The 13695-nt window shown below is 46.2% G+C and overlaps 1 protein-coding gene across 3 annotated transcripts in view; it reads left to right on the top strand.

The window, feature by feature from the left end:
- LOC131949265 (solute carrier family 15 member 4-like) overlaps positions 1 to 13468 on the top strand; it is a 37634-nt gene extending 24166 nt beyond the window's left edge. For all 3 annotated transcript variants that reach the window (XM_059311079.1, XM_059311080.1, XM_059311078.1), the window contains 8 exons: positions 1450 to 1589; positions 6329 to 6498; positions 7137 to 7186; positions 7982 to 8155; positions 9099 to 9288; positions 11108 to 11296; positions 12177 to 12311; positions 13201 to 13468. In XM_059311079.1, the coding sequence (XP_059167062.1) occupies positions 1450 to 1589; positions 6329 to 6498; positions 7137 to 7186; positions 7982 to 8155; positions 9099 to 9288; positions 11108 to 11296; positions 12177 to 12311; positions 13201 to 13460 (1308 nt within the window). In that variant the 3' untranslated portion in view covers positions 13461 to 13468. The remainder of the gene's footprint in view (positions 1 to 1449; positions 1590 to 6328; positions 6499 to 7136; positions 7187 to 7981; positions 8156 to 9098; positions 9289 to 11107; positions 11297 to 12176; positions 12312 to 13200) is intronic.
- Positions 13469 to 13695: the final 227 nt, after the last annotated feature.

Genomic DNA, 13695 nt, shown 5'->3' with positions numbered 1-13695 from the left:
ACAGCTGGAGTGTGGTAAACTAGGACAGCTGTAGTGTGGTAAACTTGGACAGCTGTAGTGTGGTAAGTTAGGACAGTTGTAGTGTGGTAAGTTAGGACAGCTGTAGTGTGGTAAGTTAGAACAGCTGTAGTGTGGTAAGTTAGGACAGCTGTAGTGTGGTAAACTTGGACAGCTGTAGTGTGGTAAGTTAGGACAGCTGGAGTGTGGTAAACTAGGACAGCTGTAGTGTGGTAAACTAAGACAGCTGTAGTGTGGTAAGTTAGGACAGCTGTAGTGTGGTAAACTAGGACAGCTGTAGTGTGGTAAACTAGGACAGCTGTAGTGTGGTAAGTTAGGAGAGCTGTAGTGTGGTAAGTTAGGACAGTTGTAGTGTGGTAAGTTAGGACAGCTGTAGTGTGGTAAGTTAGGACAGCTGTAGTGTGGTAAACTAGGACAGCTGTAGTGTGGTAAGTTAGGACAGCTGGAGTGTGGTAAACTAGGACAGCTGTAGTGTGGTAAACTAAGACAGCTGTAGTGTGGTAAACTAGGACAGCTGTAGTGTGGTAAACTAGGACAGCTGTAGTGTGGTAAACTAGGACAGCTGTAGTGTGGTAAGTTAGGACAGCTGTAGTGTGGTAAGTTAGGACAGCTGGAGTGTGGTAAACTTGGACAGCTGTAGTGTGGTAAATTAGGACAGCTGTAGTGTGGTAAGTTAGGACAGCTGTAGTGTGGTAAACTTGGACAGCTGTCGTGTGATAAGTTAGGGCAGCTGTAGTGTGGTAAGTTAGGACAGCTGTAGTGTGGTAAACTAGGACAGCTGTAGTGTGGTAAGTTAGGACAGCTGTAGTGTGGTAAACTAGGACAGCTGTAGTGTGGTAAACTTGGACAGCTGTAGTGTGGTAAGTTAGGACAGCTGTAGTGTGGTAAACTTGGACAGCTGTAGTGTGGTAAACTTGGACAGCTGTCGTGTGGTAAGTTAGGGCAGCTGTAGTGTGGTAAACTTGGACAGCTGTAGTGTGGTAAGTTAGGACAGCTGGAGTGTGGTAAACTTGGACAGCTGTAGTGTGGTAAACTTGGACAGCTGTCGTGTGGTAAGTTAGGGCAGCTGTAGTGTGGTAAACTTGGACAGCTGTAGTGTGGTAAACTTGGACAGCTGTAATGTGGTAAGTTAGGACAGCTGGAGTCTGGTAAACTTGGACAGCTGTAGTGTGGTAAACTTGGACAGCTGTCGTGTGGTAAGTTAGGACAGCTGTAGTGTGGTAAACTGTTGTAAACTGTTGTATAAGAAACTATTAAATTAATTTAAAATATTAGTAATTTAATAAGCTGTAATTAGTTTGGGTAGGTGACATGATTTAATTATCGACATCATGTAAACGTTGACCTGAGTTAAAATATTGGCTATAGAAGCTAGAAGTTTTGGCCCGAAACTTTAAAATGTGGATGTGATTTTGAAACTGTTTTCAACAGACGGGCAGAACTGCCCTGTTTGGCTGTGCCCTGGTCTGTGTCGCCCTGGGCACAGGGGGCATCAAGGCCAACGTCGGGCCGTTCGGGGCAGAGCAGATCTCGTCGCTAGGACCAGAGGCAGTGCAGTCTTTCTTTAATTGGTCAGTTAAGTCACATCTTGTGTTAATTAACACTTACTTTTGTTAGGCAGTTAAGTACCTCTTAAATTTGTCTGTTGTGGTTACCTACATATGCCTGTACCTGAACCTGTAACTGTGCCAGTAAATTACCCTATACCTGTGTTTGTAACTGTACCTGTGTTTACCTACCTGTACCTGACCCTGTGTTTACCTACCTGTACCTGACCCTGTGTTTACCTACCTGTACCTGTACCTGATCCTGTGTTTACCTACCTGTACCTGTACCTGACCCTGTGTTTACCTACCTGTACCTGTACCTGACCCTGTGTTTACCTACCTGTACCTGTACCTGACCCTGTGTTTACCTACCTGTACCTGTACCTGATCCTGTGTTTACCTACCTGTACCTGTACCTGACCCTGTGTTTACCTACCTGTACCTGACCCTGTGTTTACCTACCTTTACCTGTACCTGACCCTGTGTTTACCTACCTGTACCTGTACTTGTCCCTGTGTATACCTACCTGTAACTGTACCTGACCATATGTTTACCTACCTGTAACTGTACCTGACCCTGTGTTTACCTACCTGTACCTGTACCTGACCCTGTGTTAACCTACCTGTACCTGTACCTGTACCTGACCCTGTGTTTACCTACCTGTACCTGACCCTGTGTTTACCTACCTGTAACTGTACCTGATCATATGTTTACCTACCTGCACCTGTACCTGATTCTGTGTTTACCTACCTGTAACTGTAATTGACCATGTGTTTACCTACCTGTACCTGTACCTGACCCTGTGTTTACCTACCTGTACCTGACCCTGTGTTTACCTACCTGTACCTGACCCTGTGTTTACCTACCTGTACCTGTACCTGACCCTGTGTTTACCTACCTGTACCTGTACCTGACCCTGTATTTACCTACCTGTACCTGACCCTGTGTTTACCTACCTTTACCTGTACCTGACCCTGTGTTAACCTACCTGTACTTGTCCCTGTGTATACCTACCTGTAACTGTACCTGACCATATGTTTACCTACCTGTAACTGTACCTGACCCTGTGTTTACCTACCTGTACCTGTACCTGACCCTGTGTTTACCTACCTGTACCTGACCCTGTGTTTACCTACCTGTACCTGACCCTGTGTTTACCTACCTGTAACTGTACCTGATCATATGTTTACCTACCTGCACCTGTACCTGATTCTGTGTTTACCTACCTGTAACTGTAATTGACCATGTGTCACCTACCTGTACCTGTACCTGACCCTGTGTTTACCTAAATGTACCTGACCCTGTGTTTACCTACCTGTACCTGTACCTGACCCTGTGTTTACCTACCTATACCTGTACCTGACCCTGTGTTTACCTAAATGTACCTGACCCTGTGTTTACCTACCTGTACCTGTACCTGACCATGTGTTTACCTACCTATACCTGACCCTGTGTTTACCTACCTTTACCTGTACCTGACCCTGTGTTTACCTACCTGTACCTGTACCTGACCCTGTGTTAACCTACCTGTACCTGTACCTGACCCTGTGTTTACCTACCTGTACCTGACCCTGTGTTTACCTACCTGTACCTGCCCCTGTGTTTACCTACCTGTAACTGTACCTGATCATATGTTTACCTACCTGCACCTGTACCTGATTCTGTGTTTACCTACCTGTAACTGTAATTGACCATGTGTTTACCTACCTGTACCTGTACCTGACCCTGTGTTTACCTACCTGTACCTGACCCTGTGTTTACCTACCTGTACCTGTACCTGACCCTGTGTTTACCTACCTGTACCTGACCCAGTGTTTACCTACCTTTACCTGTACCTGACAGTGTGTTTACCTACCTGTACCTGTACCTGACCCTGTGTTTACCTACCTGTACCTGACCCTGTGTTTACCTACCTGTACCTGACCCTGTGTTTACCTACCTGTAACTGTAATTGACCATGTGTTTACCTACCTGTACCTGTACCTGACCCTGTGTTTACCTACCTGTACCTGACCCTGTGTTTACCTACCTGTACCTGTACCTGACCCTGTGTTTACCTACCTGTACCTGTACCTGACCCTGTGTTTACCTACCTGTACCTGACCCTGTGTTTACCTACCTTTACCTGTACCTGACCCTGTGTTTACCTACCTGCACCTGTACCTGACCCTGTGTTAACCTACCTGTACCTGTACCTGACCCTGTGTTTACCGACCTGTACCTGACCCTGTGTTTACCTACCTGTACCTGACCCTGTGTTTACCTACCTGCACCTGTACCTGACCCTGTGTTTACCTACCTGTACCTGCCCCTGTGTTTACCTACCTGTACCTGACCCTGTGTTTACCTACCTGCACCTATACCTGTACCTGACCCTGTGTTTACCTACCTGCACCTGTACCTGACCCTGTCTTTACCTACCTGTACCTGACCCTGTGTTTACCTACCTGTACCTGTACCTGACACTGTGTTTACCTACCTGTACCTGTACCTGACCCTGTGTTTACCTACCTGCACCTGTACCTGACCCTGTGTTTACCTACCTGTACCTGACCCTGTGTTTACCTACCTGCACCTGTACCTGACCCTGTGTTTACCTACCTGTACGTGTACCTGACCGTGTGTTTACCTACCTGCACCTGTACCTGACCCTGTGTTAACCTACCTGTACCTGACCCTGTGTTTACCTACCTGCACCTGCACATGTACCTGACCCTGTGTTTACCTACCTGTACCTGTACCTAACCCTGTGTTTACCCACCTGTACCTGTACCTGACCATGTGTTTACCCACCTGTACCTGTACCTGACCCTGTGTTTACCTACCTGCACCTGTACCTGACCCTGTGTTTACCTACCTGCACCTGTACCTGACCCTGTGTTTACCTACCTGTACCTGACCCTGTGTTAACCTACCTGCACCTGCACCTGTACCTGACCCTGTGTTTACCTACCTGCACCTGTACCTGACCCTGTGTTTACCTACCTGTACCTGACCCTGTGTTTACCTACCTGTACCTGTACCTGACACTGTGTTTACCTACCTGTACCTGTACCTGACCCTGTGTTTACCTACCTGTACCTGCCCCTGTGTTTACCTACCTGCACCTGTACCTGACCCTGTGTTTACCTACCTGTACGTGTACCTGACCGTGTGTTTACCTACCTGCACCTGTACCTGACCCTGTGTTAACCTACCTGTACCTGACCCTGTGTTTACCTACCTGCACCTGCACATGTACCTGACCCTGTGTTTACCTACCTGTACCTGTACCTAACCCTGTGTTTACCCACCTGTACCTGTACCTGACCATGTGTTTACCCACCTGTACCTGTACCTGACCCTGTGTTTACCTACCTGCACCTGTACCTGACCCTGTGTTTACCTACCTGCACCTGTACCTGACCCTGTGTTTACCTACCTGTACCTGACCCTGTGTTAACCTACCTGCACCTGCACCTGTACCTGACCCTGTGTTTACCTACCTGCACCTGTACCTGATCCTGTGTTTACCTACCTGTACCTGACCCTGTGTTAACCCACCTGCACCTGCACATGTACCTGACCCTGTGTTTACCTACCTGCACCTGTACCTGACCCTGTGTTTACCTACCTGCACCTGTACCTGACCCTGTGTTTACCTACCTGTACCTGACCCTGTGTTTACCTACCTGTACCTGTACCTGACCCTGTGTTTACCTACCTGTACCTGTACCTGACCCTGTGTTTACCTACCTGTACCTGACCTTGTGTTAACCCACCTGCACCTGCACATGTACCTGACCCTGTGTTTACCTACCTGTACCTGTACCTGACCCTGTGTTTACCGACCTGTACCTGACCCTGTGTTTACCTACCTGTACCTGACCCTGTGTTTACCTACCTGCACCTGTACCTGACCCTGTGTTTACCTACCTGCACCTGTACCTGACCCTGTGTTTACCTACCTGTACCTGACCCTGTGTTAACCTACCTGCACCTGCACCTGTACCTGACCCTGTGTTTACCTACCTGTACCTGTACCTGACCCTGTGTTTACCTACCTGTACCTGACCCTGTGTTAACCCACCTGCACCTGCACATGTACCTGACCCTGTGTTTACCTACCTGTACCTGTACCTGACCCTGTGTTTACCGACCTGTACCTGACCCTGTGTTAACCCACCTGTACCTGACCCTGTGTTTACCTACCTGCACCTGTACCTGACCCTGTGTTAACCCACCTGTACCTGACCCTGTGTTTACCTACCTGCACCTGTACCTGACCCTGTGTTAACCCACCTGTACCTATACCTTAACCCACCTGCACCTGCACATGTACCTGACCCTGTGTTTACCTACCTGTACCTGTACCTGACCCTGTGTTTACCGACCTGTACCTGACCCTGTGTTAACCCACCTGTACCTGACCCTGTGTTTACCTACCTGTACCTGTACCTGACCCTGTGTTTACCGACCTGTACCTGACCCTGTGTTTACCTACCTGTACCTGACCCTGTGTTAACCCACCTGTACCTGACCCTGTGTTTACCTACCTGCACCTGTACCTGACCCTGTGTTTACCTACCTGCACCTGTACCTGACCCTGTGTTTACCTACCTGTACCTGTACCTGACCCTGTGTTTACCTACCTGTACCTGTATCTGATCCGATGTTTACCTACCTGTACCTGACCCTGTGTTTACCTACCTGTACCTGTACCTGATCCGATGTTTACCTACCTGACCTGTATACCTGACCCTGTGTCTGCCTATCCCCACCAGGTTCTACTGGGTCATCAACGTGGGTGCTCTGATCGCCTACACGGTGGTGGCGGCCGTACAGCAGGACGTCAGCTTCGCCTGGGGTTTCTTCATCCCTCTGGCCACCATGGTGCTGGCCCTCACCATCTTCGTCTCCGTCAAGAACAAGTACGAGAGGACCACGCCCAAAGGTAGGGGGGACCACGCCCAAAGGTATGGGGTGAGGAACCATGCCCAAAGGTAGGGGGGACCACGCCCAAAGGTAGGGGGCCACGCCCAAAGGTAGGGGCGGGGGGAGGACCACGCCCAAAGGTAGGAGGAGGGTCGAACCACGCCCAAAGGTAGGGGGGAACCACGCCCAAAGGTAGGGGTGGGGGACCACGCCCAAAGGTAGGGGCGGGGGGAACCACGCCCAAATGTAGGAGCGGGAGAACCACGCCCAAAGGTTTGGGGTGAGTGGGAGACCACGCCCAAAGTAAGGGGTAGGTGTGGGACCACGCCCACAGGTAAGGGGTAGGTGGGGGACCCCGCCCAAAGGTAAGGGGTAGGTGGGGGACCCCGCCCAAAGGTAGGGGGTAGGTGGGGTCCACGCCCAAAAGTAGGGGCGGGGGGAACCACGCCCAAAGGTTTGGGGTGAGTGGGAGACCACGCCCAAAGTAAGGGGTAGGTGTGGGACCACGCCCACAGGTAAGGGGTAGGTGGGGGACCCCGCCCAAAGGTAGGGGGTAGGTGGGGTCCACGCCCAAAAGTAGGGGCGGGGGGAACCACGCCCAAAGATACCAGCAACAATAAACTCACTAAAGCTGACGGTCAACGTTTGTTATTGCAGGCAGTATCCTGACAGTCGCCTGGAAGATTCTGGTCCAGGGTACAGGGAAGGTAAGCGGTTAATTGGTCTCAGGTGTGTAGGGGTTAAGATGGTATCAGGTGTGTAAGGGTTAAGTTGGTCTCAAGTGTGTAAGGGTTAAGTTGGTCTCAGGTGTGTAAGGGTTAAGTTGGTTCAGGTGTGTAGGGGTTAAGTTGGTCTCAGGTGTATAGGGGTTAAGTTGGTCTCAGGTGTGTAGGGGTTAAGTTGGTCTCAGGTGTGTAGGGGTAAAGTTGGTCTCAGGTGTGTAGGGAAGGTAAGCGTTAAATTGGTCTCAGGTGTGCAGGGGTTAAGTTGGTCTCATGTGTTTAGGGGAGTGTAGGGGTTAAGATGGTCTCAGGTGTACAGGGAAGGTAAGCGTTAAGTTGGTCTCATGTGTTTAGGGGTGTGTAGGGGTTAAGATGGTATCAGGTGTACAGGGAAGGTAAGCGTTAAGTTGGTCTCAGGTGTTTAGGGGTTAAATTGGTCTCAGGTGTGTAGGGGTTAAGTTGGTCTCAGGTGTGCAAGGGTTAAGTTGGCTTCCGTGTCACAGGGGTTCAATCTTTCTCAGTCGTGCAAGGGTTAATTGTGTTTCCGGCTATATAAAATCAACCTGTGTTGGGGGGTTTTCTGTTGTCATTGTTGGATGATGTTTGTTATATGTCTAGTTGTGTGAGAGATGCGATTTGTAGTCACTTTTAAAAATGGGTCATTTTTAACACTGAACTTTAACCCCCTGAACTTGACCCCTCCGCAGTACAAGAAGCGAAACCCGCCTCCCGGAATGTTCCTCTTACACAATCTCTCACAGACTTTTCTCTCGTCTCCAGCGGCCCCCACACGCCCAGGCCCAGAAGTTTCCAGAAGGGAAGACGTTGCTGTGGAAGGCCAAGAAAACTTATGGCGGGAGCTTTGATGACGAGATCGTGGACGGAGTGGTCAGTGTCATCAAGGTCATCCCCTTCTGTCTGCTGGTCATCATGTACTGGGCAGTGTACTCACAGGTCAGTTCAGGTCACATCTAATATACTCACAGGTCAGTACAGGTCACATCTAATATAATCAAAGGTCAGTTCAGGTCACATCTCCTACATTCAAAGGTCAGTTGAGGTCACATCTAATATAATCAAAGGTCAGTTCAGGTCACATCCCCTATACTCACAGGTCAGTTCAGGTCACATCTATATTTGATGGTCAGTTTTCACATCTCCTGTACTCAAAGGTCAATATCAATTCCTCTAACATTTCATTTATCACAATTTCCAAATGTCAGTTTTTACACCTATCAAAAGTTCAGTTATGACATCCTAATATCGTTTGTCACATCTTCCTAATTTCAGTTGTCACATCTCCCACACCATCCAACAATTCTCCCCTTCTGTGTTCAAACATTTCAACTCATTAAAAGAGTTCGAATCAGGAAACGGTCAGACATGTTTTCGTTCCTAGACTTCAATCAGGCTTCAACACACACGTCGATTTCACGCCGGGAATCGAACTCAGAACCTCCAGGCGACCATTAGTGGGCCTGATTTTAACAGAGGTTAACATATCTTTAAATATAGTCACCAATACCTGCAACGTAGGCATATGACGAGTTGGTCTGGTCTTTCGGTTGTATTTTTATAAGAACCCCTTGGTCTAGGACAGTGGTTCTTAACAAGTCAGTCCCAGGTCTTCGGCTAGGTCAAGACGCACACCCGACTCAAATGATTCACGATCGGATATTGTCAGTGCGGACGATAGAACTATTAAGAAAGGTTCGATAAACGAAATGAAACTGGTGGGGTTTTTACCTCCAAAAGTTTAAGAACTAATGGTCGAGGGACTTCAGCAACATTGAACGCATGCATCCTTCAAACCTTCTATTAACTAGAAAAGCACTTCAGTGATCTTTAATGCATGCATCCTTCAAACCTTCTATTAAACAGCTGATCCTTGTTTCAGATGAACAACACATTCTTTGCTCAATCTGAACGTATGGATATCCGGATGGGAGATAGTATCAACATCCCAGCCGCGGCCCTCAACGCTTTCAACACCATCATCATCATCATCCTCATCCCCATCGTCGACAGACTAGTCTACCCTTGCTTCCAGAAGCTGGGCATGCCCTTGACCTACCTGAAGAGAATAGGTAATTGTGAAGGGGGGCGTAGATAGGATGGATGTCATCGTAAAGGGAGCATCAAGTTCACTATAAGTTGCCAATTTCTCATTATATATATATTATATATATATATATATATATATATATATATATATATGCATATATATATATATATGCATATATATATATATATATATGCATATATATATATGCATATATATATATATATATATATATATATATATATATATATATATATATATATATATATATATATATATATATATATATATATATATATGCATATATATATATGCATATATATATATATATATATATATATATATATATATATATATATATATATATATATATATATATATATATATATATACATATATATATATATATATATATTACAAAGAATATATTCATACATCTAAACAACTCATAGGAAGATGAAGTAGAGTTCATCTGTTAATTTGAAATCAGGTACTGTGTAAACAGTAATATGATCTGCTTAGACCTAGAATTTTATACATTTGCTCAGTGCAAATAACGTTACGTACAAAATATTTTTGCCTTTGTTATAAACTTGAGGAATTCTCATGCCCCTACCTGGATGCCCTTTGTGTATACACCCATGTCTTGCTTGGCTCGAGAATCTCGCTATGGGCAAGACGGGTGGGGGGTATGTTTTAAATAAGTATTAGCTTTAAATAAACAGTCTGGATTTCGATGAGGAAGAATATCTTATATTTTTGTGTAAGTCTGGATAGGTTTTTTTTATATATGTTGGTGGGCTCTGATGGATGGGATTCTGCTTTCGTGGCTGTTTTTTTTATTGTAGTTTTTGTGATTATTGGGTTGGATGTTAGTTTTTGTGATTATTGGGTTGGATGTTAGTTTTTGTGATTATTGGGTTGGCTGTTAGTTTTTGTGATTATTGGGTTTAATGTGTAATGGATGTGATGTGATGATGATTTTGTTGACTGTGGCGAATGAAACTAAAGAGCGATGGCGATGATGTGTGACGGTTGTTGTGTGGGATTCTGATGTGTGGTTGTGTGATGTGTGGTTGTGTGATGTTTTAAAAAGGCTGGTAGTGATGGTGTTGATACTGGTGACGGCGGCAGGACAAATGGCCTCAGGACAAATTACCTAAGGACAAATAACCTCAGGACAAAAGATCTCAGGACAAATTATATCGATGTGATGTGATTTGTGGTGTGTGACGTCTTGCATCGTTTGGTTCTGGTGATGTTTTGTGGTGGTAGTGATATTGTATGGTGATGGTAGTGATATTGTGTTGACGGTAGTGATATTGTGTTGATGGTAGTGATATTGTGTTGATGGTAGTAGCGTAGTGATGTTGTGTGAGGATGGTAATGTTGTGTTGATGGTAGTGATGTTGTGGTGATGTTGTGGTGATGATGGTGATGTTGTGGTGATGATGGTGATGCAGTGTTGATGGTAGTGATATTGTGTTGATGGTAGTAGCGTAGTGATGTTGCGGTGATGGTGGTGATATTGTGTGGTGGTGATGCTATATGGTGGTAGTGATGTTGTGTTGAGGGTGGCGATGTTGTGTTGTGGTGATACTGGTGACGTTTGGCAGATCGCATCGTTTGGTGATGGTGTGGATGTTGTGGTGATGGTAGTGATGTTGTGGTGGTGATGCTGTGTGGTGGTGATACTGTTGACGTTTGGCAGTTCGTATCGTTTGGTGGTGGCGGGGATGTTGTGGTGATGATGTGGAGGTGATGCTATGTGGTAGTTATGTTTATTACAATCTCTTACCCCCAACCCCCCCCCCCACCACTCTGACTCTGATTCCTCCCCCCAGGGATCGGGATGATATTCGCCGCGGCCAGCATGGTAGTGGCTGGCATCGTAGAGATCTACCGAAAGGACGGAACCTTCCACGAGCAGACCCTGGCTGACCAGACGTTCAACTCCTCCAGCATGTCCGTCTTCGTCCAGATCCCCCAGTTCGCCCTCATCGGTGCCAGCGAGATCTTCACCAGCGTCACAAGTACGTCATCGTAGGCCGTGTGACGTAGGGGCACTGTTGACGTCACAGTCTGGGTTGGGGTAGTGGGTGTTATATTTAACATAGGGAAGAATTTTTAGCACAAAAATATTTTGTCATTTGGTTTTTGGGTGGTGTTGGGTAGGCAAGTAGAATGAGTTGTAAATTAGAATAGGCAAACTCGGGTGAGGTGTATATCAGAGAATATTCTAATTTTCTTCAATGCATTGTATTTATTAAAATGGGGAGGGGTGGATTTTTTATGGTAAAAATTAAAATCATGAAATATCTAGTCTATAATAACCAATAAAACCTTTACTTGCAGTGTTTCTTCCAGTGTCAACTTTTTTCGGGGGAGGGGGGCGGACACTAGTAAAAGTGTAAGTTTACTATATAAAATCCATCTCGTTCGGGGGGGGGGGGGGGGGGGGAGGTAGACTTTCTTAGGGGGGGGGGGGGCTGAGTCTGGAAGAGATGCCTGGAAGAAACTCTGCTTACTTCTTCTACATATTTAAATCATAAAATCTACTACTGCTATACATTTACATCATAAACTTTACTACTGCTATATATTTACATCATAAACTTTACTACTATACATTTACATCATAAACTTTACTACAACTATACATTTACATCATAAACTTTACTACTACTATACATTTACACCATAAACTTTACTACTACTATACATTTATATCATAAACTTTACTACTACTATACATTTACATCATAAACTTTACTACTACTATACATTTACATCATAAAATGTACTACTACTATACATTTACATCATAAAATGTACTACTACTATACATTTACATCATAAATTTTACTACTGCTATACATTTACATCATGAGCTGATATATTATATGACCACAGCGCTAGAATTTGCCTACAATCAAGCACCAGTCGCCATGCAAGGTCTTCTGACTGGGCTATTTTTAGCCGCTTCCGGTTTTGGCAACTGGGTATCCACCGCCATCTTGGCCATCGTGGAGGAGGCGACGAAAAGCGGTAAGAGTTGAATAGTTCCACACGCTGCACTGGGAGGGGAGTAGCTACTAAATAATTATCTCACCATCAACCTCACCACTTACCTCATCTTTAAACACCATTCATCAACTGTAAAAATCCATCATAAAGAGGTAACCGTACTTATAACTCTACCGCTAACCTCACCTGATCTCTGACCCCCCCCCCCTCTAACCACACCTCGCCACCTAACCTTTAATCCCAACTCTATTCTCATCACTAACTCCACCTCTAGCCCCACTTCTAAGCCCAACTCTACTGCATCACTAGACATCTCTAACCTCTACTTCTATCCAAACTCTACTGCACCATTAAACCCATGCCTAACCTTTACTTTAACCCCAACTCTACTGCACCACTAAACCCACCTCTAACCTCTACTTCTTTCCCAACTCTACTGCACCACTAAACCCACCTCTAACCTCTACTTTAACCCCAACTCTACTGAACCACTAAACTCATGTCTAACCTCTACTTCTTTCCCAACTCTACTGCACCATTAAACCCATCTCTAACCTCTACTTTAACCCCAACTCTACTGCACCACTAAACCCACCTTTAACCTCCCTTCTAACTCCAACTCTTACTTCATCTCTACTACACCTCGTACCCACCCCCACCCCTGCCCCACCACTAACCCCACCACTAACCCCACGACTAACCCCACCTCTACCCCACCACTAACCCACCCCTACCCCACCACTAACCCCACCCCTACCCCACCACTAACCCACCCCTACCCCACCACTAACCCCACCCCTACCCCACCACTAACCCCACCCCTACCCCACCACTAAACCCACCCCTACCCCACCACTAACCCCACCCCCCACCCCTACCCCAACACTAACCCCACCTCTCCCCTCCACAGACCCCTGGTGGGGTGACGAGATCAACGACACCAAGATGGAGAACCTGATGTTCCTACTAGCCGGTCTGATGGTCCTCAACTTCTTCATCTTCTGCATCGTCGCCCACTTCTACACCTACCAGGACCCGGCAACCTTCGAGAAGAAAACCCCAGAGGTCGTGGTGGAGCCGGAGAGCCAGGGTCTGGAGAACGATTCCAAGTCGTACAAAACTTTTAGCGACCCTACACAGACAAAACCACGGGACACCACGTCTTTGTAAACAAACAATTTTTTTTAAAGTAACAGTAAACACGATGTTAAAAATGGACCAATTTGTTGCCATGACAACCAGGAAGCAATCAAAATTACGCCTCGGTAATTACAGATCGTTTAACTTAAATAAAAGTCTGCTTACATATATATATATACTGCGTGCCTTAAGTAAAACTTGGAGGGACGCATGCGCACACAGTTGTATTCTTATCCTGGAGTCTTTCGTGAACTTGAGAGAGTGG

This window comes from Physella acuta, unplaced genomic scaffold (genome assembly GCF_028476545.2).
Source record: "Physella acuta isolate Inbredline_101_S28 unplaced genomic scaffold, ASM2847654v3 ptg000682l, whole genome shotgun sequence".
In the NCBI taxonomy this organism is placed as follows: Eukaryota; Metazoa; Mollusca; class Gastropoda; family Physidae; genus Physella; species Physella acuta.
Note: the sequence above shows the minus strand (reverse complement) of the source record. Positions and strands in the feature narration are given on the sequence as shown.